General features: G+C 44.3%; 1 protein-coding gene across 3 annotated transcripts in view; it reads left to right on the top strand.

Moving 5' to 3' along the window:
• The window catches only part of INPP5A (inositol polyphosphate-5-phosphatase A), a 253,101-nt gene that overhangs the window by 38,141 nt on the left and 187,170 nt on the right, over window positions 1-27,790 (top strand). For all 3 annotated transcript variants that reach the window (XM_067000742.1, XM_067000743.1, XM_067000744.1), the window contains exon 2: window positions 23,309-23,350. In XM_067000742.1, the coding sequence (XP_066856843.1) occupies window positions 23,309-23,350 (42 nt within the window). The remainder of the gene's footprint in view (window positions 1-23,308; window positions 23,351-27,790) is intronic.

Raw genomic sequence — 27,790 nt, 5'->3', positions numbered from 1 at the left:
TCCTTCACTGTAACATTGTAAAAATTTGCATTGTAAAAAGAGATAATCTGGGCCCTAATTCTGTATTAAAAAAAAAAAATGAATGTGAGGTCAGGTGTAGAACTAGAAATGCTTTAGCTCAATTTCCATTTTTTGTAGAGATGCATTGAGAATTACAGAAATAATACGTTATTACTAAGGGAAAATTCTATGGGAAGTTAAGACTGAAAGCTATCAGCAGTGCCGTGGAACTAACGAAGTTTGCTTTCACAGTATTCTTGAAATACCAGTTTGTTTTTGGCAGTTCCTTTCCAGGCATTGTTTCTTCCCAAGTGATGTAGCTATTTAATGCTTCTTACACCACTACTCACTGGTCATGCTTGTTTGAAAATAGCTTAATTCATTGGTTAGTCTGTCCACACCACCAAGTGTGTTGTCAGCATGATAATTTTATTGGAAAAAGAAGTCAAGAATATATTAAAATCAAACTTTTGTTCAGGTTGTGCCAGGATTGTAGATCCTCCTGAGTGTAGTGAAAGCTTCGATACTTCCCTCTGGTGGTAGTCATCATAATCTTATCTCTTGTATCCATAGTGATACTGGGGGGGGGGGGGGGGGGCATATTTATGGAATTTGTTCTGTCCTGCTAAATTCTAATTTGATGCAACAGTTTTTGAAGTGTTTCCATGAGCCAAAGACAAGTGGAAATTGGATAAATGTATCAACATTTTAATATTAAAAGAGGAAAAGAAAGGTCTATGAAGACAAAGCCGAGATCATGGTTTTTAGGATACGGCATCAGAGCTGAAAGGTACGGGTGGGAGCACTTGTGGTGACTGCCCAAGTATTCCTCCCCTGCCATACAGGAGAAGGTCTGTGCCAGGAATATTGTTGCATGTGCTGATCTGGAAAAGTTCATTATTGGATTAAAGTGTCACATTTTAACCGTATCTGGTAGAATCAGGGAACAAGTTAAGCTTCATTTTGTGACCTCTGATTGTACGCTGCCATCATGCTGGAGTAACTTTTACTGTACCTTTTTGGGTGAGAGTAAAGATTGCTGCACTGGCTCTTCATTTTGAACGTAAGTAGGTGCTTACTTTACGGAAGAAAGAAACTCTTCTCTCTGTTTTTCTCGTTGAGAGGTCTTGAGCGTGCGTCCGGAGGCTCGGGAGCCGGGGAAGGCTCTGAGCGGGGATGGGCTGGAAGAAGCGTGTGCGGCACGGAGAGGGTGCTCGGCTGGCAGGGGAGAGCGGCTCTGGGCACGGCCGTGGCGATGTGGCGCAGCCGGAGCATCGGCCGGGAGCTGCGGGCGCCAGCGCTGGGGCAGCCTGGCGGAGTGACCAGACGAGTGCAAGCAGCTTCCAGCTCCTGCTCCTGCTCGCTGCTGCGTGACGTGAACGGCTGATGCCGTGTGAAGGCAGAGCTTAAATCACCTGGTGCTGTCCACGGTGTGGGGTCACCCGCGGAGTCATATCACAAGTAGCTTACGCTGTATAACCCAGCTACACAGAAGGTTTCACTTTCCCGAGTGAAACTGCATGTGCGCGTGTACTGGGCTGTGCTGGGACTGCGGGGAGTTCTGCAGGGAAGGGGGGACACCGGTGGTTGAGTGTGCAGGAGGCTAGACTTATTCAGCACGGGGGACTTCCAGAAGCAGAAACAAGCAAAAAAAAAACAAACAGAAAACCCACAGGCAGGTCACACAGCAGCTGCTTGCAAAGCTGTGTTAGGTGTTCAGTCTCTGCTCTGCAGCTGCAGATCATTTTAGGTCAATTCAAAGAGATGAGACGTTTAATGGCCACCCTGGAAAACACTGATATCTACAGTCTCTACGTGAAATAAGCGCTGCTCATGTAAATAGGTGAACTATCTGCAAAGGAGCATCTGTCCAGGTCAGGCAAATTAACTGTGAAGTTTCCATTTTTGGGGACAGAAATAGCTTAAGTCTGTGCTTAAAAATATAAGGTGTAAGAAGTTTATATGGCTGTTATCACAGAGTATCAGTCAGCCTAATAAAGTGAGGCCAGGTGTCAATAAGGTATCTTTCTGAACTGTGCATGCTTTTTTGTTTATTTATTTTAAGCTGCTGTTAATTTTTTCTCAAAGTAGAGAGGTGTTCATAATCGCTATTGTTCATTAGTCTGCAGTTTTTTGTTAACACTGCATGTGTTCTCATACTCAGTGCTTTTTTTCAGAGTCTGCACCATCTGACACAGTGCACACTAATGTTCCTAGCTTTTGTTGCCTGCCTAGTATTTCCTTCCTTGAGAATCTATATTTAGTACTTAAAAAGTATTCACTATGGCATAGGACTAAACACAGTTGCCTTTCAAACGAAAGGAAATGGTTCTCTTTAGGGATAAGAGTGAACGAAGGGCAGGATTTCCTGTGGAAACTCATGCACATGAGAGTAGGCTTTTACTTTGAATGTAATGGCAAAAAATGTTAAAGGAGAAACCTGGATAATCTGCACTAGCAGAAAAGATTCCTGCTCTCCATAACCATCCCCTTAATAATTTCTGATGTGTTTTCTGTAGCTTGAGTTAGACCTTCTTTTGGAAGACGGGGAACACCACCACTTAAAAATGATGTTTAAGACTACAGCTGTCCAGAACTAACAAGCTAACATTGCTTCACAGTTTTATAGATGTTTGCAGATTCGTAGTGCCTATTCTGAGGTTAGCTGCCCTACATGTGCCCCACATATGTCTCTGCAACACAGCTTTGTGCCACGTAGCATAGGGGAAATGCCGTAGGGTCCCACCACGGAGGAGGAAAGTCAGCTTTCACAATGCAGAAGGACCGACTGTGCGAGAAGCAGACCTGTTGGCTGAGACTGCTCTGTATGCTAGAAGTTACCGAATGTCAACTATTTTGCTCACCCTTATTAATAGCTCTAAAAATAGTCTTCAGGATAAAATTGCTGAAATGGCAAATCTATCCCGGTGTGGGAGAAAGGGGACAGCACCAGAGGAGCCGTGCCATTTTGCCAAAGGATGAGAAGTTCTTATTTCTGTTTGTGCGATTTCATGAACGCCGGTTGGTTGCAAGTCCTTCATCTGGGGTAGAAAAGAAATCTCTCTTTAAATACGTGGACTGACTGATTTGTTTAGAAAGTAGGAACGTGGGAAGTTTTGCATGTTATCTTAATCCATCCAATGGCCGTGCGTTTCCCAGCTGGTGGGTATGGCTGGAGTGACGTGGGCACGCAGGGCCAGGACGTGTGGCTGGGGCAGTGACGTCCAGAAAGGGAAACCCTGTGCCCGACGGCTTTGGAACGGGGTGGAGGAGAAGCCACAGGCTGCTCTTGTGTCTTGCAAGCAGAGGGGTAGAAAGATGCTCCCAGCACTGGTGGCCAAGGGGCTGGCCGTCATCCCTACCGGCCATCACAGAGCAGTTTGGGGTGGAAGGAGCCTTACAGACCATCCAGTTCCAACAGCCTCCCATGGGCAGGGACCCCCCCGCCAGCCCAGGCTGCCCAAAGCCCCATCCAGCCTGGCCTCAAACACCTCCAGAGATGGGGTGTCCACAGCTGCTCTGGGCAGCCTGCTCCCCTGGTTGGTACTACTTCATAAGGTGCTAAGGAGCAAGCCAACATGGCGGGTCAAACAGTTCGCCGTGAGCCTGCAGACTGCTGAGGCAGAGTAAAGTAACTTTGAGTATGAGACAGCAAGCTTTTTAGTTAATTTACCCCCCCCCCACCACCCCGTTTTGTTTTGTTTTGTTAGAGGACTTTAAGTCCTTATTAAGGCAAGATTCTTGATGCTCCTCGTGTTAATGTTTTATGATGGCTGAAGGATGCATTTCTTTGTATCTGTCTGCCTGAGAGCACCATGGGTTGACCTTTTTTCTGCTTAAAGAAAAAAAAAATCCTTTCTGAAGGAAGCTGAGTTTTTGTCAGCGTTCCCTAATCTCTGCTAAGGCAGTAAAGGAACAGGAGCCAGTTTCTGCTCGGTGGTGTCCCATGTCAGCAAGAGGTAGCAGGCACAATCTGAAACACAGAAAGTACTATTTAAAGATGAGAAAAAGCTTGTTGTGTGCTGTGAGGCTGCCCAGGAAGGCTGTGGTGCTCTGTCCCTGGAAGTGTTCCCAACGCCCAGATGTGTCCCTGAGCTACCTGCCCTGGGGCCCTGCAGGGAGCAACATGGGACAGAGGCTCCAGCAGTCCTGCCAGGCCCCCAGGGGATGGATCAGGTGCAGCTGTAGCAGGTGTTAATTAATCTGCTATAGCCGCTGTGTTTGCGTTGCCCCTAGTCCCTGTGGTTGGTGCTGTGAATAGGTTAAGGGAGCTCTCTAAGCCAGCAGAGCAGATCTTGGGAAGCTGCGGCGAGTCGGTAATGCTGAACTCAGTGAGCGCAGTGACCGAGTGAGGGGGTGCAAAGAACGCAGCTGCATCAGAAGCCTGTTTCACCAGCAGTCTTTGGAAACAAACAGGAAATGGGGACCAGTGATAAGTGTCACAATATTTACTTGTTTAAACAACTGGTGGCTTTTTTCCCCGATTTAGCTTTTGTGGAGGCTGAAATTCAGGCAGGAAGAAGAAAAAAAAAAGGTCATTCCTGTGACAGCAGTAAATTTCACTTCTGCCTCTCCCTAACAACAGGAAGAGTGTTTGAATGGAAAAGCTATCCATAAATATGTAATTATCTTACAGAATCACAGACTGGTTGGGGTTGGAAGGGACCTTGAGGCCATCTGGTCCAATTCCCTGCTCTAGCAAGGACACCCAGAGTAAGTTGTCCAGTACCGTGTCCAGGCAGCTTTTGGACATCTCCAAGGAGGAGACTCCACAACCTCTCTGGACAACCTGTGCCAGTGCTCCATCACCCACGCAGTACAGAAATGCTTCCTGGTGTTTAGGCGGAACCTCTTGTGTCCCAGTTTGTGCCCATTGCCTCTTGTCCTGGCACTGGGCACCACTGATAAGAGCCTGGCTCCGTCCTCTCTGCACCCTCCCTTTGGGTATTTACACACTGATGAGATCCCCCCCGAGCCCCCTCTTCTCCAGGCTGGACAGTCCCAGCTCTCCCAGCCCCTCCTCATAGGAAAGGCGCTCCAGTCCCCTGAACATCTTGGTGGCCCTCCATTGGACCCTTTCCAGTATGTCCAGGTCTCTCTTGTGCTGGGAGGCCCAGAACTGGACCCAGCACTCCAGGTGTGGCCTCACCAGTACTGAGTAGAGGGGAAGGATCAACACTCTTGACCTGCTGGCAAGACTTTGCTTAATGCAGCCAAGAATACCATTAGCCACCTTCGTGGCGGGGGCGCATCAGTGACTCATGTTCAACTGGGTGTCTACCAGGACTTCCAGCTCCTTTTCTGCAGAGCTGCTTTGCAGCTGGGTGGCGCCCAGCAGGTCCTGGTGCCTGGGGTTGTTCCTCCCCAGGGGCAGGACTCTGCACTTCTCCTCGTTGAACTTGTTGAGATTCTTCTCAGCCCACCTCTCCAGCCTGCTGAGGTCCCTCTGGATGGCTCCGTGGCCCTCTGGCGAGTCAGGCACTCCCCCCCCATTTTCATGTCAGGTGCAAATCTACTGCGGGTGCGCTCTACCCCATCGTCCAGATGGCTAATGAAGATGGTAAATAAGACGGGACCCAGTACTGACCACTGGGGTACTCTGCTCACTGCTGGCCTCCAACTAGATTTTGCACTGCTGACCGCTGCCCTCTGGGCCCAGCCGTTCAGGTGGCACCCCTATCACCTGGAGAAGAAAGTTTTCATCAACGTGTTCCAGGAATCTCCTGAGTTGCTTGTGCCCTGCTGTGTTGTCCTTCCAACAGATCTTGGGGTGGATATAGTCCCTCAGGAGGACTGGGGCTTGTGAAGTTAAGGCTACCTATATGATTTTTGGAATTTACTTTTTTTTTTTTTTTTGTAGTAGATCACTCCAATGCTTAGGTGTAGTATTATGTTTTCAGAAGGTAGAGGCTTGTGATATTCCCTGCTATGTTCTTGTGCAATAACGAACAAGTGCCTGGTTACACTAGCTCTTACGTATTGCTCAGTTAGTGCTCATTTCAGTAAATTTATGTAAATTCCAGAATTTCCATAAATGCTACCTCCTTGACACTATAATAACCTTGTATGAATTAACAAAACATTACACAAATCAGAATTGGTAATGTACTTTTGCTTTTTGCTTGTTTATTTTCTTCTACAAAAGCAATTAAAGCTTAATTTTATGCCATGTAACGCATTGTTCTTTGAGGTGGGGGTGGGGAAAGAGTAAAACCTTTCCATTCAAAGCATATGTTTGGTTTTGATGTTCGTTTTTTTTTAATGTATTTTGTTTGAGATTTTGCTTTGCTTAAACTAGAATTGACTAGATAAAAGACTCCATAAAAGGCTGTACGTGTGTCTCTGTCAATCTGCATCTATGAGACTGACCATCTTCAAGAAATCTCATGGTCTTAAGGAAACTTAACAGGATATCGAGGGTGTTATTTCCAGTTTACATATATCGGTTCTGCTGCTTTGGCTTCTTAGAAATTGCATAAATAATGTTAATAAAACTGAGCAAAATTGTTCTCCTTTTATCACTTCAAATTATTTGAATTTTATGATCTGAATGGTTTGGGCATGGCTTCAAAGACTTACTTCTCCTAGTACGCTTGATTTTTATAGTGAAGTATACTCTTTATCTTTCTTCTTAAATTTTGCTTCCTAAAGCAACTACATGTTGTGTAGTTGTGGCACATGAACCACCTCTATCAAACCTGGAGAATGCTGAGGATGCAAAAAGGGTGAGGGTTTGGCTCCCTTTATGTCCCTTTGTGAACAATCAGGATGCCATTAATAGTACACGCAGGTCAGCTGATGCTTCCCGTGGGAGTGTGGAGGGGGGATTTTTATTTTTTTCCTTCCTTTATCAGGCAAAATCACAAGCCTTTGATTTTGCTTAAGGAGAACTGGTTGTGACACCAGCAGTAGAAGAGGTTGCCGCAGTTTCCCCTATCAGGGTAAGGCTCCTCTGGTCCCTTCTCCTAGGCTGAGCAGAGGATGAGACCTTGCGGAATTGTTGGTACCTGCTTTTGTCTGCAGGCAGTGCCCCGGTAAGGCATTGCTCGCGTGTTCAGTGGCTTGTTAGGTACCTGGAGCAGCCTGGTCTGAACTTGCTGCCAGGACAGAATTTGGCACTGCTGACTCATTTTCCCACTGCTAATAGCAGCCTGGGAACAGCGTAAATAATCCTAGCCCCTGCCTGCTGTGGCACCGGCTCACTGTGGCACAGCGGGCTGCGGGGAGCCACGTGCCAGAAGAGTTCAGCGCTGTGTGCGTGCACAGCTCCTTGGCCTCACCAGAGCTGAAAACCAGCTTTGTGTTTTTGGTGGCAGGGCAACGGGGCTGTTTTCCATCTGTGTGGAAACAGGGTCCTGATACCCACTTGAATTAGCATCGCCTGGTGCCCTGTTTTTCTGGTAGATGCCGGTGACCGGGGCAGAATGGCCCTATAAAGCAGTGCTTCATGCCTGCCGCTCGGGTGACTCACGAGCCCTAACTCCACAGATGCTTTGCTTGGGGTGTCCAATGCTGGGAATTTGGTACCACGAAGCTCTTGGGAGTCAGCTCTTGTTGAGCTCCTGATGAAGCATGTGTGGATCTCTGACCTGCGCCTTGCAGACAGATGCACTTTGTCTCGGCAAAGCGTTACGCTGCTCATTTGTGGGTGGTTTGCTGGCAGGAGGTTGTCATTCTTCAGCAAAATGCTGTCCAGTTCTAAGTACTCGCTGCCAGACTCCCTCTCTGCAAAGCCAAAACAACTTTGGCTTTTCTGTATTGTGGTTCTGAATAAAACTTTGAGTAACCTTTGTGAATTTTAGGACCACTGATCAAAGATGCACACACTACAGAAACATGCACATCAGTTCAGGAAAAAAAATAAAAAAGACCCACTCTCTCAAATTGAAATTAATTTCTAAATATCTTCTTCAGTGCTTTGTTGCTGAAATAAGATGTAAGCAGGTTTCTTATGGTCACCTCTGCTATCGCATACTTAAGTTTAGATCACTACAGTTTTCTTTATCAGTGTGATGAACTACATTTTGGCATCTCCCATGCTTCACTTGGCAGAAAACTGACAGCCACCCTTAGGACTACGGTATTTTGGCACAAAAGATCTCTACTGATGTAATAGGATATGTTGGAGCTGCATCACTGACAGCTTGCACGTTGTTGGTGTGTTAGTCCTGGAATCAGTTCTGTAACAATTCTGGGAAAGCTTTGGACTGTCGCTCCCAGTCAAAAAGTACTTAGCTTGTAGATGTGGATATCTTCTCAAGGAGAGATCGGTTATTGCCTGGAGTCGTTGGTATGCTCATGTACATAGAGCCGGAGAACTCTGTCGGCTTTACCTCATGGAAGTTCCTGTCTACAGAAGTGAGCAATCGTGTAACTTTGCATTTTTTCTGCATGTGACACATTCCAACTTCTTAGTTTAATCAAATTAGCCAAAATATCCATGAAGCTATTTTTAAAACAAAAAAGCTTATTTTTACAAGTGGAGAAGTAGGATTTTATGTCTATAAACATAATGACTTGGCCTAATCTTTCTCATACACTGGAGTATTCAGTCCATATTTAGACTTTGGTCTGCAGATACTGTAATAATACAACTTTTTTCTAGGTCTTAGTTACCCTTTGGAGGAAGGCAGATATATAAAATCACTTTGACCTGCTTATGTGTTAGTTTGCTAAAAATGCCGGAGCTGAGGATAGTGTGCTGTTACAAGAATTACTGCCTCACATTTGCCTTGCAGTTGGCAGTAGTGGGATTCATGTGCCGAGACGGGGATTTTGTATGTTTAGAAGTTTCTTTCCCAGAGGCAATAACTCCACGTCAGAGTTGTACAGCTGAAGTCAGGTTTTGAATATTTGTTTCTTCCATTTATGCGATGGAAAATACTTCTTCAGAAGCTCTGCCTAAATGTTTTTATACAGCACCGTAGGTATCAATTTTGTCTTCTTTTTGTTTTATTTGTGGATGGGGGGACTGTTAAAAAAAATTCCCTTCCAGTTTTGCAACACAAAGCAGGGCACCATTGATTCAGTTTCTTCCTTAGGGTCAAATAAGATGTGGCATAGTTGGCAAAATCCATATGATTTTGGCCCGGAAACTGTATGTGCTTGGTTTGTTCAGCCCCGAGCAGAGCAGGCCGAGGGCAGGCCTGATGGCGGCCTGCAGCTCCCTCACGGGGGGAGCGGAGGGGCAGGCGCTGAGCTCTGCTCTCTGGGGACAGCGACAGGACCCGAGGGGACGGCATGGGGCTGGGACAGGGGAGGGTCAGGCTGGGGTTAGGGAAAGGTTCTGCACCCAGAGGTGGTCGGGCACTGGGACAGGCTCCCCCGGGACGTGGGCACAGCACTGAGCTGCCGGAGTTCAAGGAGCGTTTGGACAACGTTCTCAGACATAGGGTTTGGGTTTTGGGTGATCTTGTATAGAGTTAGGAGTTGGGCTCAACGGTCTTCGTGAGTCCCTTCCAACTCGGGGTATTCTGTGTTTCTGAATATGATTCTGTTAGTTCAGAAGACCACCTGACTGTAGTTTGAATAAAGGTAAAGCCAAGGAATCTGACATGTTTGTTGCTGCAGTCTCTGTTAGGTTGGTGTGTTGTTGGTTTTGTGTGTGTGTGTAGGGTTTTTGTTTTGTTTTGTTTTTTCCTCCTTTGCTTTTCCAGTATTGCTTCCAGTTTGCTAGATATCACTTTTTAGTTTGGAGTAAGAAAAGTTTGAACGTTCTCAGATTGGAAGTAAGCAATTCACTAACAATGTTGCTGACTAGTTTTGGAAGTGTCCTATAGCGTCTGCTAGGAAAAAATAAATCTGTGAAAGGGGGGAAAAATTTGCTTTCACATCTTCGTGTTGAAAGTGAAGTTCAAAATGGAATTTGAGAACACTGTTGAAGACCACCGTCTAGCATTTGCCTGCGTTCAGGCAAGATTTTATATTAGTGTACCACTGTCACAACCAACAGACTTTTATTGAAACATATAGGACATTTTCAAGATGCCATAAAACCTAGCCTATGGGAAGATCTGTTTTGGTCTTCAGCTTTAGTGGCCGTTCACACTGTCGTGTACTCCCTATGCGCTAGGAACTCTGGAGGTAAACATTTCTGGAGTTTTTAACTATGTCCTTGTTAAAACGAGTATATATGGAATTCAAGTGGTACGATGGCAGCCCTTACTACAGGCTTAGGTGTTCAGCTCTCGGTGCATCTCACTGACCAGGCTCTTGTCAGTGACCAACATGGATTTTGTTTTTCTTTTTTCCTCTGGTTCCTTTATCACTTCTCTTGCTTACCTGGCTTGCTAGGAAGATCTCTGCTTGCCGAGCTCCTCGCAGGTCATCAGGGTCACCTGTGGTGGGCAGATCCAGTACCCGCACAATGCAGACCCGTTAGTCGCTCGCCACTTGACCGTGCCGGGCCTGCACGTGGGTCGCTGCCCACCCGTGCTGGCTGGGCAGTGCGAGTCCGGGCAGCCTGGTGCTCGCGCCGCTCAGCATCGGGGTGCTGGGAGCGAAGCGAGACTCTCAAAAACTGGTGATTGACAAGTAAATTCTGCTTGCGTTGCTGTTGGGGTGCAGTGGCTTTCTTTGTCTTATGTCACTTTTCAAAGTTATTTGCTCAGCAGTTTTTCATGTGGGATTTGGAAAGAAGGTTACTGGATTTATGTAGTAGATTTAACTTCTGAAACTGGATCCTAAAAACCAGCTGTTTTCATGCCATGTACATTAAAAAAAGTTGTTATGGAGATAATTATTTATTATCTATATTCAGCCTGGGGAAATTTTTAAAGATGTAATTTAAAACAAATATACGAGATGGACCATGGTGTTGGTTATTATTGTGAATATTGCCAGAGCTTGAATTTTTTATCTATTAATGTGCAGGAACGGATTTATTTTATTTAACCTTGTTTTCAGCATAATGCCGGGTTTTCTTAGGCCATTCCAAGATCAAGATACTAAATAACTGAAAACTTGAGTGTATTAATACAGTTAATCCCTTCTATTTGCTAGCAATTATATTTGCATGGGGTTGTAAATACAGGGTGTTGGATTAGCTGCTGTTGTTAATACTCTTAATACACCAGTTATTCAAATATCCAAGATCCTTTAATCTTTCAGTAAGATGTTGGTAATAAAAGTTAAATTTGAAACATATTTTGAGTTCATTAGTGTAAGGATATTTTTAAGGTTCATGGCTTTTTTTTAAATTATTATTTATTCAAGTCTTTGCAGTTATTTACAAATCACAGTATGGTAACTACCAATGTACAGCAATGTACTTGGCTGGATTTTTCTTACATGTGGAATGCGGACAAAGATCAGACCTTCAGTGTTGCGATCTGGTCTTTGCCTTCTGCTGTAAGGTGTGCTCAGAGAAGCAATACACACAGAGATGTAGCACTGCTGTGGGTATGGTGCATACATATTCACTGCCATTCCTGGCAAAATAAAATAAAATAAATTGTCCAAAAAAAGTTATTGAACGTCTGTTCTTGCAAGGATATATCCAGAAGTATGTTAGACCTGCATAAATTTTAGAGACATGGTTTAGTGCGTGATATTGGTGGTAGGGGGTTAGTTGGACAGGATGATCTTGGAGGGCTTTTCCAACCTTAATGATTCTGTGATTCTATAAATATGGCCTTGTTGCCATCAGATATACGATATTTTCTACACAAAAAGTTCTGGAAGCCTGAAACTCCATTGTTGCTTTCTGGTGTAACGTCATCTTTAACAAAATTACTTTTTCTAGTAGAGTTAAATTACAGGCATGAAAGAATGTGTATCTTCGATTAAATATGGAGTGGGAATTACAAAATTGAAAGCTGAGCTTTACTACCATTGAGAGAAATCTTTTGTTGTTGTTGTTCTCAGATATTAGATTAACTAAGAAAGCGGTAGACTTAGGACAGACACCAACACTTTGTATGGAATGTATACGCACGCGTGTGTGTTTTTGCTTATCGTGCACCTTTCTGAAATCTACTGCTTTACTAGGTTTTCATTCGTTCATATGTGTGTGTATATATATATGTGAATAGCATTAGTATTATGAAGGAAAAGGGGAAAAGTTTGCTTTTTCTTTTTTTTGTTTGTTTATTTGTTTGCAGCCCAGGACTGGAGTGACCGTTGCATCACCATTGCCCATTTAAGACAGTCAAACTGTATGAGCTAAGGAGAGGTGATGTCTCTAATGGTGTTGGCTTACAGCTTATCAGGCAATTAAAAAAATCATTGATTAAAGCAGCATGTTGGCCAGTTAACAATCTCTGCCACAGCATACACGAAAAGCAGAGTATCAGAAGAGCGTTTTGGTGTTCGGCAGTACGGCTGCGTGCTTTCACTTAGGCTTGTTTCGGCACCCAGGACCGTGTTTCCGAGGGTTGGGCAGGCGTGCCGCTGAAGAGCTGGGGAGGCCCGGAGGCAAGCTCTGCGGTTCAGACCCCGTAGCAGCGTGCCCCGAGGAAGCTCAGTGCCTCGGCCCAGGGCTTGCAGCGCTCCTCGCGCGAAGGCGCTCTTCCCAGCGCCGCACGGCCGAAGCGCGTGGTCAGGGCGTGCTGCAGGGCGCTGCCCCGCGACGGGAGGCGCAGCCCTCGCCTCGCCTCGCCGGGCCTCAGCAGTGCCCAGAGGCTTCGGCCGGCTGCCAGGAGAGAGGCTCGCGATAGCACCACAGGCCTTCAGCTGGCAAACGGGCTGGCGTGGCCCAAAACTGCTGTGAGTGGGAGCTGCTGCCCTGGTCTTCTGCAAAGCACCCAAATGCTCCGGCGCGATCCGCTGCTTCCAGCAGGGATGGACGTAAACTTGTTTGAAAGGAGTTGCTGAGCCGGAGCCTTGCTAAGTAACAGCACGTGGAAATGGCGGGCTGCTCCGCTCAGAGCGCGGTGGTGCTGCCGGACGGCGCCGTGCTGGTGCCCTGCTGCGCACAGCGCTTGCCGCGCGCTCCGGTGCTGCGTCGCTGCGACACGCCTGGCGTGCGGTTCCGTCGTCGTGCTCTGGAGTTACAAATGCTGTGCTGCTAACCGGTGTATCATCGTACGCAATTCATAAGCTTTTCCTCAGAATTAGTTGTTCGTGTGAGTGGTAGGTTCCTTTTAGTCGCTGCCTTTGAATCATCCTTTATTAAATTCAAGCATTGTTCGTACGCTCATACCAATTTAGGTCACCACTTCCATGTTTGTCACGTAAGCTATTTTTTTTCTGTTGGCAACGAGTGGTTTGCCTTTTTTTAAAAAAAAAAAATTCTTCTTTGAATGGTATTCTTGGCTGGACTTTTTGTTCTCTTATGCCAGTGGACTCTAGGAGGGACTGCTGAATATTCAAATTGAGAACCCCGGGGCAGGAAAGAAAATTTGCAGTCCTGTTCAATTGCAGCGTGTTCGTGTTGCTTCCTCCACTTGCTATCATACCCTTCCTGTACAGAGCTGCTGTTCACCCCCGTGGTGCTGCCAAGTCACCGACTCCCAGCACGTGTGCTTGCGGGGCGCGGAGCTGCTGCCGTGACCGGCCCCTGCGGATGTGCGGCGTGGCCTGGATGGGGCCCCGAGGAGCTGCGCTGGTGGGGCTGGGCTGCGATGTCGGGCCTGCCTGTGTGTCCCGACAGCCTGTGCTCTGTGCTGGTTGTAGTGAGATGCATGTGCAGAGAGGTAAACACATGTATTTATTTATTTTTTTTTCAAATTAGAAAAGTTTTTAAACTGTCTTCATTGTCACCGGGTCAGCTTAGGATGAACCAGTGACCAAAATGCAGTAACTTGGTCACCCCCTCTTCCTCCCTTAAAGTGCGAGGGCACTGGCTAACACGTTCTAGATACCCTTGCTCCCAAAGATAAAATACATTTGGAGACGCTACTGCTAACAGATGCTTTTATTCAATAAAAATCACCTATTGCTTTAACTTATGTCTAGTTGAATCTTCAACTATGTCCAGACAGAGGTTTGCTTTGTGTAAGTGCTGCGTGGAGTTGTTTTGGGGACTGTGCTTGTGTGGATGAGTGCCGTGTTGTTTCTTTCCTACTCAGTGACAGCTCTGAGGGCTTTCTGGCATCAGAGCAAATTCTGTATTTCATGCCAGGAGTCCCTTTCATCATAAGGCCACACCAGTAGGGACCACGTCTGGTTGCTCGTGAACTGTCTTGATCTATCCTGCCTCTGTCCAGTGATTTGGGCTATCCTGCTGCCATGATACCCTGTATCATGAGTTTTCACATCACGCTGCCTTGTGTTTTCTCCTGCAAAGATTCATCCTCACTACGGTGAAGTCCCTGTCGTTACGTTCAGCCTTGTCTCCCTGCTGCGTGACGCTGGACGTGTGGTGCCGCCCCGCTCCGTGGTGTCCCTGGCCCCAGGCACTGTGCGGGGGAGGCGCCTGCAGCTCCTCCAGCCCCGGGCCGCGTGTGGGCTTGCTGCTGCTGCTGCAGGTGTCCGTTTGGCTGCCGCGCACACGTTCCCCAGTCGCAGACCCTGCGGGCGCTCGCCGTTGTGCGTGCAGTGCCGTGCTCTTGCTTTCTCTGGAATTGTGCATTCAGACAATTCGATGCTGCCCCAAAGCAGTTTTCTGCAGGTGCCAGAGTCTGGTGACTCTTGCCAAGAATGATCCTGGGGCCGCTGGTTGTTGGGCTGCCCGGTGGGGTTATTCTAGCAGCTGATGGCGGCGGTGCCCGTGGGCGGGTAAATGTGCTGGCAGCTGCTGCCGCGACCAGCCGTGTGCGTCGCGCGGGTCCCGGGGCGGTGCAGGATGCTCGTTCTGGCGCTGCTCGGGGGCAGCAGCCCTGGGCCCGTCGTCAGCGCCAATACGCACAGCGAGGCGCAGCGGTGCTTTCCTGCCCCGTGCGGTACACGGCTGCCGTTCGGAGTCCTTTTGAAATCTCGGCTCACTTCCGCTGGCCAGGTATTTTCTACTTCCAGTGTTAATCCATTCTCTGCAGAAGGCTTCTCACAGCTTCCCCTTGAATCCCAAAGACTTAAGTTCATTCTCTTCTGCTTCCTGTAACAGAGACTGTCTCTTTTGTTATCTTTCTCGTGCTTGCTGTTCGTGTAGTTTTATTTCTGCACTCTGATACGCGGAACGATCTCCGTTCGTGTATCATACAGAGGTCTCCAGAGAGTATTTCTTACAGCCCCATGTTCTGCGTATTTCACTGTCAAACTGTACCTTTGTACCTCTGAGGTCATGTTACAGTATCTTGGTAACTCAGAAGCTGGAAGTTTGTCAAAAACATTTGTTTTCGACAAGAGCTCGGTTGGTTCCAGCAGGGCAAGGTGCAGTTGCTGAAGTCTAGAGTCAGTGGCAAGTTTTTTTTGGGGGGGGAGCATGGGAAGAGGGGCAGCGCTGTGGCATTGGCCTCATCAGCTGAAGCTGCTGAAGAACTAGAACTCGTTTTAGCTGCTGCTCCTGAGCTGCTGCTCTTGTTCTTGTGGGGATTTGTGGTTTTGGTTTGGGGGTCTTCTCATATGTTAGATTGGTTTCAAGGTCAATGAGGTCCTCAAATTTTGGAAGGTCTTGTCTAGATTGTACTTCTAACAGCATGTGTTACCATTACCTTTTAGTTAGAGAAGCAGCTCTTTCTCCTTCCCTGGCTTGTGCTATTGCAGGTGAGGCTGATATTGATCGTGGTGTCAGCTGTAATGCATCAGTTATTACCTCCAGCTCCTTTCAAAGCACTTGATCACTGCTTCATCACTTTCAGTTCATTTACACCATTCCTGATGTTTCCCTGAGGTAGGGCCAAAATAGGATATTTACCCTTTCTTACAGGCTGCCTTTTGCAGCGATTGTTTCACGTTGCCTTTGCTGTGTTTAAGAGCATGTAACTGGGTTTGGGATGCACCGTCCCAGGCTGGGAAGCTCTGTCTTTTAGTGTCTCTTACAATTTAGGTACGTGCAGTTTCTGTTGTTTCAAGAGGTGCTGATTTCTAATGTGTAAGATGTAGGCTGTAGACAGCTTAAGTTTTTTTGGAAACACACAAGCTTCCAACAGGTAGTAGGTGTTTAGTGTTTTTCTTGGAGCTTCTGATGTTTTTTCATGGGAAATCCAAGCTCTAGGTTTTCCTGCCGTTTCTGCTGGAGATGCACGCTAACGAGTGCAAGGCTCTCTGGGCCATCCATGGCTCATTTATCTGTCTCAGATTCTCTAGAGATCTGCTTCATCTGTTTTTCTGCAGTATTTGTCCTTGCCAAGGTTGTGAGCAGTATGGTTTCTGCATTATTCCACAGGAAGCTTCAGTTTCATTTTGTATTCTCACCGTGTATTTTGTCTTGATTGAGACCCATTCACAGGAAAGGAGATCAACAGAGAAGAAAGTAAACAAATGAGGGATTTATTTCATTTTTAATAGATGCTCATCTATCAGCATTGCAGGTTAGGCTGGACAGGAGAGACCGAGATAGTGCCTTTTTGAGAGGTCACTGCACCAGTTAGCTCAGTCCTTAAATACCAACCAAATACTTCAGTGGGCCTGGTGTTGCTGAGCGTTGCTTCATCCCATGGGGGGCAGTCGTTAGTCTGTCCCACTATCGTGCCGCTGTCCTTTGAATTCTGCCACCTTCCCCCGTGACAGCATGTATCCCTTCTTCTTCAAGCACAAGGCTACCGAGACGGCACAGACCTTTTCTTCCAGTGTTCACCTTCTGCATTGCTCCTTTCAGCAGTTGCAGGGCAATCCAACCTCCCAGGCAATAGGAGGGGTGGGCATCAGTCTCTTCCTCCTGCCCTGTAAAACGCTATTTTGTCCCGTCTTCTGTGTTTATTTCTTCTTTATTTCTTTTAATTCAGCATTCAATAAGCCACTGCTTTTCCAAGTCCAGGTGCAAAACCGCCTTAAACTTATTGTAAAGTGAGCGTGTATAAAACCCCTTTTTTTCCAACTGTGCTAATTGATCTAATATTCTATTACTTCTCCCATGCTGTTGTGTCTTGAACATAGTGACGCTCACGTTCCGTGCGTGAGGATCACGGCAGCTAGAGGGGACTGTTTCGGTACTGCTACTTGGGAAAACTGCGAGCTTTCAGAAACATTGACCTAAGCAGCACTGAATTTGTACTTGGAAGTTGTGCAAATGTATGCAGTAAGAACACAGTATTTAAGTAACAGTTCAGATTTGGTAGAATCTGTGCTTTACCTTAGACTCGCAAGTAATTTTTTGTCCTTGTTTGATTCCAGTTGGTTTGTCTATATTGATTTTGAAATCTGGTGTGCCAACGATACGAACATAATACATAGGCTATCATCTTTGTGTTGGTCAACTATGAATGTAAGCTTGGTACAAAATGCCACAACAATGCTACCTTCTTGGCGTGGATTTTCCTTAGCATCATCTGTAGGGTTTGGTATTTACAGCATTGCAGTGGGAGAATGTTAAGGGTCACTGGAAGATAAGCAAGAGATTTAAATCAAATGATAAAAAAATAAATCATTTAAATCAAATGGCAAGGAGTTGTCAGTACACTTTTAAAGATGCTGTAGAAGATCAAAATCTTGGTCTAAAATCACAATCTAAACAATTCTAACAAAACAGCTGTAATGGTAATATTGTTGGATCTGAAACCAATGATGTGAATAAACCTGGAAACTGTGATCAAACAGAAATATATTAGAGGTTTTGTTTTCCAACAAATAAGTAGAAAGCCAAATGTAGAACTAGAAGGTATTTTTGCCTACATTTGCACTTTTTTTTTTTTTTTGTCTGAATGCAGCATAGGTTGAAGGGAAGAGATTAAAAAGGCTCTGGGCACTACCTGAGACTGCATACTTAGAATATATGACTTTAGCAGGGTCAATTGTGTTGCTATATAATGCCAAGAAACCTTTCCAAAATAAAGGTTTTGAGGAATCCCTTAGTCAACATTTAGAAATGTTTTAGAAACATTTAATTCAAGCACTTAGAAATTAGTTTGTTTGTACCTTTTGTTCAGCTCGATATGCGAAGTCCAATCAGTCAGTTCTCCTCTATGTTCGTTGGAAGCTCAGCGAGTTTTCACAAAGTGAGTCAAGAATTTTTTTTCCTTAAAAAATGAGACTATTATTAGCTAAAAATAAACTTCACAAAATAGAACCTGCTTTCTATAATTCATCTACTTTTTTCCATTTTCCACTGAACGAAACTAAAAAGAATTTTTCCAGGCTGTTAATTTGGTTTCGTTTCATTCTCTCTCCTTTTATTTCTTATCTTTTTTTTTTTAATGAAAGATTTCTTACCCTGCCTAAATATATTTTTTCTTTTTCCTTTTTTGAAAAGACTGCTTCCCTGTATGAACATATTCTTGCAACAGACTTAAAGCTTTCTTTTGGCTGCAGGGTATAATTTTGTAGGAAATGGAAACACTGGGGAGAAGAGAGACTGCTTGTATGTTCATTTTGAAAAGCTGCTTGTTTTCGGGGTATTAGCAACTCATGTGGTATCCATGTGTTTGAAAGCCTACTACTTTTCCTTGTAAGTCTGACCAATACAGTAACCAGTATGACACAAATAGACTTCAAATGGAAAGTCAGCGTGAAAAGAGGCCTTAGTGGGATTCTGAATTCCAGGAAAAGGTCAGAATGGCTTTTAAGTGAAGGGAGCGGCCATGCGTGGTACATGTGTCCTGTTATTTTAACATAGATCCCGCATGGTTCTGCAGTCTGGACTCAAGTCAGGCTTGGTTTTGGGGGTAGGGTTTCTATTTGTGATTCTCTTTATTCAGGATGTGTGCAGTTAGATGAAATGGTAGGATAAAAACAGGCTCATGCTCCCCAAGACTTTGGGCTGCTTGCAGGGCTCAGGTACAGCTGTACAGCCTGAAATAAAGGCAGACTTTCCAAGCTTTGTGCATACTGGAGTGGGTGGTCTGTGCACATCTACTCAGCTCATGGACGTCATGCTTAAAGCAGGCAAAGCTCTCTTAACAAAGCCGCCCCGAGCAGTCTCGGTGCGCCCCTGCCACGAGGACTTGCGCAGGTAACGCCAGGCCTGCGCCCAGGGGCTGCGGGGGGTCAGGAGGGAGGGCGCGACAGAAAATCCCTTCGTTCTCAGGGAACAGAAACTTCTTCTGAAAGGACGTGTAAGTCTTTTTCTGGCATCTTTCTTCTGTTCTTCCCGATGTCATTTGAGCACATTGCTCTTTGGCTGGATACCAAAGGCATGAAATCAGGCTGTGTGGGGATGGGAACAGAGGACCCAGAGCAAACAGCTGCTTACGAAGAACTGGAAGTAGGAGAAGCCAGAAACGAGAAGGCTGATAAAGCTGAGTTTGGGTTAGTGAATAGCGTCCTTCAGTGAATGGGCGAAAGAATTTTGTACTAGAGAGGACAAAGAAAAGATTAATTTCAGTTATATTACAAAATGAATGAGAATTTTATGAAGGGCAAGGTATGGAAAAGATGGGAAGAAGGCCGAAGAGTCTGGAAGACATGAAACGTATCTAGTTTTAGACAGAAAAATAAAAGGGAGATAAGTGATCTTTCCACTTGATTGCATCTCTAGTCTTTCAAAACTCTAAATTAATTTATACAGACGTGACTAGGGAGAAGCTGGAGGCTGGGGGCTAGATCACAGAATTTTACCACAAGAGTGGTAAAAACAGAAAGCAAGGATGTGGTCAGGCCAGTGACTGCAGGAGAAGGGCAAGGTGGTTGAGGGCATGAAGAGCTGTTCCTCGCGGATGGGAGGGGAAGCGGGGCCTGGTCCGGCCCTGCAGAGCTGGAGGCTGCGTGAGGAGAAGCTGGCTGAGCTCGAGGTGGCGAGGGCACGAGGCACCGCAGCTAGCACCAACGTGGCAGAAGTCCCCCTGCTTTTCATCAAGGAGTCCTTACTAGCAGCCCAAGTGACCTGATTAGTTGGTAACGTCAGGAGACAAGGGGGCTAAAGGACTTCACTGGCATGTTCTAGTGCTGCTCTTCTTACTCTGACTTGTATGTTTCTGCCACCGCTTCTTCAAACCTCCCTGTTTTCATTGGGTTCCCAAACAAAATTACTTTGGAGGTTTGAAAGCTTTATTCTGCACCTATTATTTTTTTTTCCTTTTGTCACCTGCTGTCATTTATTTCTAAAAAGCCTCAGCCGTGAGCTCTGGTTTATTGACTCATCAGTTCTTCCTCATGATGACATAATTAACAACCCCTTACAGAATTAAATTGTGCTTAAAACTGTCCCTGGGCAGTTGGTGTTCAGCCACAAGTCCATGCCTGGTGTCTCTTCTTCCTGCTGCCATCCCGTGGGGCCACCTGGGACAGCGAGACATGGGGACAGAGATGGCATCTTATCGCTGGAAATGCTAGCGGTGCACCTGTGACTTGTGCTACAGCAACATCCCAGAACACCACGAGGACTGGAAGCCCAGGAAACAAGCCCCATGTCCTTTCTCAGGGGAGGACTGGGTGTTTTTACCCTTCCTCCATGTCGTGGGGAAGATTCGAGAGCTACATGGACAATCGATCTCACAATACTGCACTCTGCCATAGGTTGTCTTTTGGGGGCTGTCTTGGGGCAAGGTGGGGTGGGGGGAGTTGGACCGCCCCCCCCCCCCCCCCCCCCCCCCAAAAAAAAAATTAGAATTGTGTTAGCTTTGGGTCACTTTGCTCTGTGATGAGCCTCTGCAGGTTGTTCATCTGAGAGATTGCTTTTGCTGCTTGGGCTTCAGTTTGTCTAGCCAATTTTTCAATATTTGATCTGATTTCATGACAACAGTCTCGTCTGGCATATGGGAGGTAGGTGCAGAGCTGTTGGAGGGCCCTGCAGCAGCCTTGGCATCCCTCGGATGTACTCACTGGTCTTGATGTTTAAGCTCACAGTGTTGGCACTTAGTCATGGAGCAAATGGGGAGCTTCTACTACTTAGAGTTGCATTTAAAAACAGGAATAATGTTGTGCTTTTTTATCCTCTGAGATTCCTGAAGTATGAATAACTTTCTTTAAATTTCATGACTGGTAGCACTTTCTGCTCACAGAAAAAGGAAAAAAAAAAAAAAAGGTACTATAAATTGTAGAGCATGTTCTGTTATTTACAGATTTGCAAACTGATTTAACTTAGAATTTCTAAACATGCTAAATAAAAAGTTTAGATTTATGCTTAGCAGAGAAAGTCTGAAAGTAGGTGAGGTCCTCAATGGAGATTCCTGCACTTCGTAGCATGTTTATATCAAATTCAGGTTTGGGGTGCGTCAGATGTTGTGATAACTTGTCAGTTAGTCATTTTCTGTAAATCCAGGCTGTAAATAAAAGTAGGATTCTTTAACGGCCTTTCACAAATGACTGTTTTCTGTCCATTTTGGATTACTTTTGAAACTTAGTAGGTCCCTGAGGCATCTTGTGACTAGCATAAATAAAGTAAAGAGAAGTTAGGAGAGTGTGGTTTTTTTGTTGGTTTTCTGTTTGTTTTTAAATAAAAATTGCCTATTACCTACTAAATAAGACCATACTTTTTTCCATTTTGAAAACAAACACGCAGCAGTGTTGAAGTCTGCTTGTGGTCTAATGCAGGACTTGCTTATCTAGCTTTCATAACTGCAAAAAGTTTTTAATTAGAAATTTAACAATCCCCAAGTCTTGCTTTCTTGATAGTTTGAATTTAGCCTTTTTGTTTGGATCATATACAAATCATATACAAAGCATGTATGCAAGTTCCCCATACACATCTGTTTTGTGGACTGATTAAAAACCTGTAGATCCCGTGCTGTCGTCGTCATTTAAGGTTAGAAACCGGCTTAAAATCACAGCAGCTCCTTGTTTGTTTTCTTCTTGTTGCTTTTATAAAAGTGCTAGTTCTTATTACTCACTGGGTTGACTCATTAAGTTCAAAATGAGTAGAAAAAGGGTTAAGTTGTGAAAACAAGCAGTTAAGGAGACAGCGTTCTTCTGGAGGGAATATTTTATCCCTTGCTTGGTTGCCTACAGTTTTTATTTGCGTCTGCAGCTTCCTTATTCTGGCTTTGTGTGATGTTGTTCGCTTGAGGGGAAGGGCATGGGTGGGAGACATGGATGTTTTGTTCTGCATGTTTATTAATTTAAGACGTCCCTGAACTCGGGCCAAGATCCATCCCGGTTGGCTTCAGGCGCGGCGCAAAGGCCTCTGCTGAGATGAGTCGTGGTGCTTGCGCCCAGCCGCCTGCCCCCCGGCAGCCTCCGCGCTCGCAGGGACCGAGAACAGCAGCTGGCTTCGCTAGGGATCGCTGAGAGAGTTCATCGCGAGAAAAAAGGATCGCTCCTACAGAGCGAAAACTTTGCCTTCTTGGCCAGTGAAGTCTGAATTTCAGAATCATCACGGAGTGATCAACAGAAGGGGGGGCAATGGAGAGCAGGGGACAAAAGTAGCGCTTTTCCCCCCCTCAGCTTTCAAAAACAAAATATGTATTTTTTGGGTCGGCGCAGGGGGAGGCTACTCAATTCTTTAGCCAGCTGTGAGCGAAACTTCATTCAACAAGGAGTCAGAATAAATGGATAAGTTTAAAGTTGCATTCAGCTACTTGAAAATAGCACATATGATGGGAAAATAGAGCAAAATGGCAATTTTCATGCCAGTATGTTTGCCTCTGACCAGCTGGTGTCATCCTCCCTTTAGTAACAGTTATGAGGCATCTCTCTGGTTTCCAGTGTAATACATTCTGCTGCCTCCAACAAATACTGTGCATTCCTGCTATTTCTGTAAGAGAAGAGGCTGATTTGGGTCTGTGTTTCCCGCTGTGATGCAGAAATTAGCGAATCTTGTTGACAATATAACTCAGTGAATGTCGTGGCTATTTCTGTATTTAGCATGTAGAAGTCAGCTATCTACCTTCATAATTGTATGTTTCTTAAAAACGCAGACCTTTGCGCTTTATTATGTTTGTGCTTTCGTAGCTTATGTAGCAATCTTCAACTTTTTTCCCAGCTTGTCTTTGACAGGAGCTCTAATGAGCTTGAGCATCCTGCAAAAGCACAGTGGTGCCTCCGGGCCAGTTTGTTAGAATTAAATCCATGTAATTTGAAGCTGTGTCCTCAAATTGCAAAAACTGGGTATCAGCAGTTCATATAAAGTTCTTGATATCCAGGCAATGAGCGTGTACTTTAAAAGCACATATTTTGATAAGTATTAAATCAACAGAATTGATTGCTTGATAATCTTGTAAGTACATGAACATAGTGAAGTCGTACACAAAATGCACCTTCTCAGTGAAAATCTGAGGGGACTCAGAAATCGAAAAGGAAAAGTCTGTCCGTTAGAGCTCCTGGAGGAACATTTAAATGTCCTTTTTTTCTATAACTGTGGAAAAAACTACTCACTTGAATGCAAGTACTGGGGTAATATTATAAAAATACGTTACTCTTATTCTTAATTATTTTTTTTTCTTTCTTTTTTGTCTTTCAGCCAGAAAACTTACAGAAGAATTGGCTTCGGGAGTTTTATCAGGTAAGGTAAAACTTATTTTCTCTTCGAGTGCTATACTTGTTTGTTTGGTAGCTTGTTTACTAATGTAAAGGTCTTTTGCTTTTGTGAGTTTGAAGTCACTATTTTGTAGTCAAAACCAGTCTTAAAAAGTAGGTACCTTTTTGTCTTTCTAAGTAGTGAATAGTGTATAGACATTACGTTTTCTTGTTGACAGTTGTCTAACTAAAAAGTCTCTGACACTTTATAAAAATTACTTTAGTCTCACATGAAATGGTCTTTTAAGTCTCCCGAGAAAGAAATGTATTTGAGTAAATTCAATAAAATAAAAATTGTGACAGTCTAGTTTGTTTTTATTAACATTTAACAATTTTTTATGTTGGTTTGCAATGGATCGTCCCTTCTGTTTGCCCTTTATTTTATTTTTTAGGCAATATGAAAATACTGAACTTGAACTCATATTATAAAATGTTGAAAACATAACCTTTTTTTTGAGCATAAAAGCTGCTCTAACAAATTCTGGTTTTGCAGTAGAGATTTGTTTTACTTGTTGATCTCATGCAGAAACGTGCAAGTAAGCAATGGAAAATGAGCGCTAAAGGAACACCAAGGTGTCATGCTTTCTGTGTAGCATTATTAAGTGCTGTTTCACCATGACAATTTATATCTGCCAGAATTGATAGAATTTGAGGTTCCTTTATTCATGCTTAAATCTCCTATATTGAAATGGTTAACGTAACACTATTCTGCTGTTCAAGTTTTAAAGTGAAACCACAGCATATACAGCAAACTTGACTTTCGATATTTTATCGTTGTTTTTTTGTGACTCAGAGCATCACAAAAATTATTTACAAGGTCAAGGTACATGCAATCTGGAATATTGTAAAACAGTGCAGTTAGCTTTTTTCTGGCAAGTTTAATGTAATTACAAAAGTCTGAAATTAAATAGCCAGTCTTATATTCCACACTATCTGTCAGCTTCACAGAAGATTAATCTGATTATTTTTCTTCTTCCATCTTGTTTAATTACTGCCATATGTATGTGGTGCTCAAATGGTGCAGGTTTCTTCAGCTAATTCTGATTTAAAACCTCTGCACATCTTCAGAAAAGACTCTTTCTACGAAGAAAATGTAAAGTAGATATAAATAGATAAAACCCATATTTTTTTTAGATCACTGCCTATTTTGTAGCATCACTTCTGCATATTTCTGGCAAGACTCCGTACACATTCGGTTGTTACTATAGTGGGGTGAGCACTATGGAAACGTCTGCAAATACTTTGTGGAAAACAGGAAGAGGAGGGGAAAAAGAGAGCTGCTAGTATCCCAGAGCAGAGACCACTAATGTGTAACTGGGCTTGGTCTGTCTTTGCTCCAGTGAATATCATGTATATGGAGTTCAAAACAGGGAGAAAATGGTTCATTAACATTCCCACGTGGCTGGACAGGTCCAGGATTCTGACCAACTGAAGTTTAACTGCAGTAGACCTGAACCCATCTCTCAGCTACAGTAGTTTCACTATGTCCTTCCTCCCTCTCCATTTCTCCGCCTTCCATATCTGCAATCTGAGAGAGCTATATTTAAAAAAAAAAAAATGTTACCAGTTCCGCTTGTCACCAGCAGTAGTGAGACAGGCAGTCCTCAGCTTGTTTTGAGGAACAGTGCAGTCCAGGAGCCTTGAACCCTTCTTTGTTTCAGCCGTGTGTTCGGTAGGATAGCTGTTTATACTGTGTTCACGAATGCAGTAGGAAGTGGAATTATAGGTTATAAAAAGCTTTTTAGGGAAGAGACTAATATGCTTGTACTAAAAGTAGCACAGCACAGTCCTGACACTAGACTACATAGCAACCTAGTAAATGTATGACTTCAGAATTTTTTAAAATTTGTATTGTGCATGCCTGCTGGAAGCCCTCTACAAATTGAGATGCATCAGAAGCACTGGAAAATGACTTACAAGAAGACTCTTAATACTTCTTCATAAACTCGAAACCCAGATAAACCGCAGACCACAATTTTTTTCCATTCTTCTGAGGAATTCAATTTGCATATGTAGTTGTGTCAATACCGTTTGCATAACTTCTGAGGATGAAGTCCTTTTGTAAGCAGTCAAAATAATCTCCACAAAAAAAAAGCACTCTGTTAAAAATGTTTCTAGAAGTAAAACCCCATAATAGAAAATGTCTTCGTCTTTGAGTAGATGTCAACATATTAATGAAGGAGCATTTTTGTGGCTTGTTTTTAAGTTCCAACAAATTAAAATAGACATTTCGATTGCTGTGAAAGGCAGATACAGGTCATAATCTATGCATTATCATGGATTATTTGCTATATGCATTTCCCAGAGTGTGGTAGCATGTGGAGGACTAAAATAACATTTACATGTCACATGCTGAAATCTTTAAACTTCTGTCATTATTCTACAAATATCTAAAATTGTTAGTATGAATTGTTAATGTTAATATGATTGTTAGCATGAAAAATCTAATGCTGTTAAATTACACAGTTCGTCTGAGAAATGCAAATGGAAAAATATTTTAAATTCCATGTGTGTTTTCAATGACAAATTACAACGTAGTAGCCCTCAAAGTAGCATGCTATTTTATTGCCTTTGACAGCACAATTGATACGGCTGAGAAATATTGCTTTGTCTGATCTGTTTTCCTCGGATACATCAGTCTCTGGTCTTGTAAAATGGAAGTCTGCATTTTGGATGACAGCCGACTGTGTATTTAAAAATTGATTTCACTGTCAAACACTGGGTAGCCTACTGCCAGTTCACTACTATTTGCTATTTCCCCCCCAAGGAAAAATAAAACAAAATGAAGGAGCAGTCCAGCTGAACTCAGTTCCAGATCCTTATGGGTATCGGCTCTTGGCGTGTTCCCAGAGGAAGCCGTGGCGGAGCCGTTCCCGTGTGTGTCCTGTGGCACTGAACAGGCGGCGCACTTGATGCGCCGTTGACAACCAGCTGCTCGGAGGAAAGGAATGGCCTTGGTCTCAAACTTGCTTGCTTTCTTGTTTCCCATTGCTAAATTTATAGTAAAGCTTATCCTTCTCGCTATGCTATATTCTCCCATTGGTGAATATGTGGTGTTCATTTTGTGGTTTCACAACACTTCTTATGATACAAGCAGTAGGTATTGTGTTCTCATTATGTGTAGATCAGCAAGAAGGCTTCAAGCCAGGCTAGGTAAGCTTTCACAAAAAAAAAATTAAAAAAAACGTCGGCATCTTTAGTAGTGAGATATTTTAAGAACAAGAAAAGGCTTCTGAGGAATCCATCCACCTCTCCATTAATGGTTAACAAATTGGTCAAAGTACATCATCTAATTAAAGCATAATATCATCATAAAATTCCCCAAATGACTGAGGAACACTGTGTTCCTTCTCTTTCATGGATTACAATATTAACTTTAAAGTTAGCATATTTTAAATTACCTGTAAAGTAAATAAACAAATGTCACCTCTCCTCCCGTGTTCCTCCTCTTCCCCCCATGCTCCATCCCCTACCTGAGGCAGTGCATGAAGAATTACATATGCTCATGTGCTGGCAACTTCAAGGAGAGATTTTGCCTGCCCAGGTCTTCCACCTCTGGCTTAAAGTAGATCAGAGTGGTGGTTTTTTGAATGTGTAGATTCTTCTAAGCATCTATTTTCAAGTCCTGATACTCTTGAGAAGGAGCACAGATATCTGAATTTGTGATTTGTGTCTTCTGGTATTGGAATTGAGTCTGTGTTTTCAGCTTTCCTCTGTGAAGCAGAAAAGGTCTGCCTGTTCTTTAGGAAAAATGAGAATTTTCTTTAATTCAACCCCAAAAGCTAAATTTCCGCAACTTCAACTTGGAATGTTGTAGCTTGAGAAATGGACCGGCATTTTTTTCTGCTATAATTATAACCAAAGTTTGTGTCTTATGGCCTCTTGACTTAGCATGACTGAATTCCTTTTCTAATTTGTGAGCATGCGTAGGAAGGCCGGGAGCATCTCCCCGATGTGCAGCGCTGTGAGGGTGTCAGTCAGAGGCAGTCCCCCCGTCCCTGCTCCCCAGGCCCTCCCGGCTCGGCTCTGCGCCCGCTTTCTGCCACTTCCCTCCGAGGTGTGGGGCCTGGCGGGGCGTGTGAAGACGTAGCCAGGAATTTGGCTGCTATTTTGTGGCTTATTTTAGGACTGCAAATTACATGTTGTTGGCCTTGAAAGTTCAAGGACCTCCTGTATGCTTAAAAAAAAAAAAAAAGGACCCCCCGCTTCCCCCCATTTTGGTGGAGAATGGAAAGTGCTTTAATGAGGCTGACAAAGGCCATGCTGATTTTTTTTTCTTTTTGTGGCTCTCTTTTTGCTGCAGTAGAGAAGGTACAAGCTGTGCTTTGCTTTTTAGCTGAACAGGAGGAAAAAGGAGCACTAAATGAGCTGGCTGCCAGCTGAGACTTTGCTTTTCTGCTTGTGAAGCTTGGAGTTGGAAAGGACA

The sequence above is a fragment of the Anser cygnoides genome, chromosome 7, assembly GCF_040182565.1.
Source record: "Anser cygnoides isolate HZ-2024a breed goose chromosome 7, Taihu_goose_T2T_genome, whole genome shotgun sequence".
NCBI lineage: Eukaryota > Metazoa > Chordata > Aves > Anseriformes > Anatidae > Anser > Anser cygnoides.
Note: the sequence above shows the minus strand (reverse complement) of the source record. Positions and strands in the feature narration are given on the sequence as shown.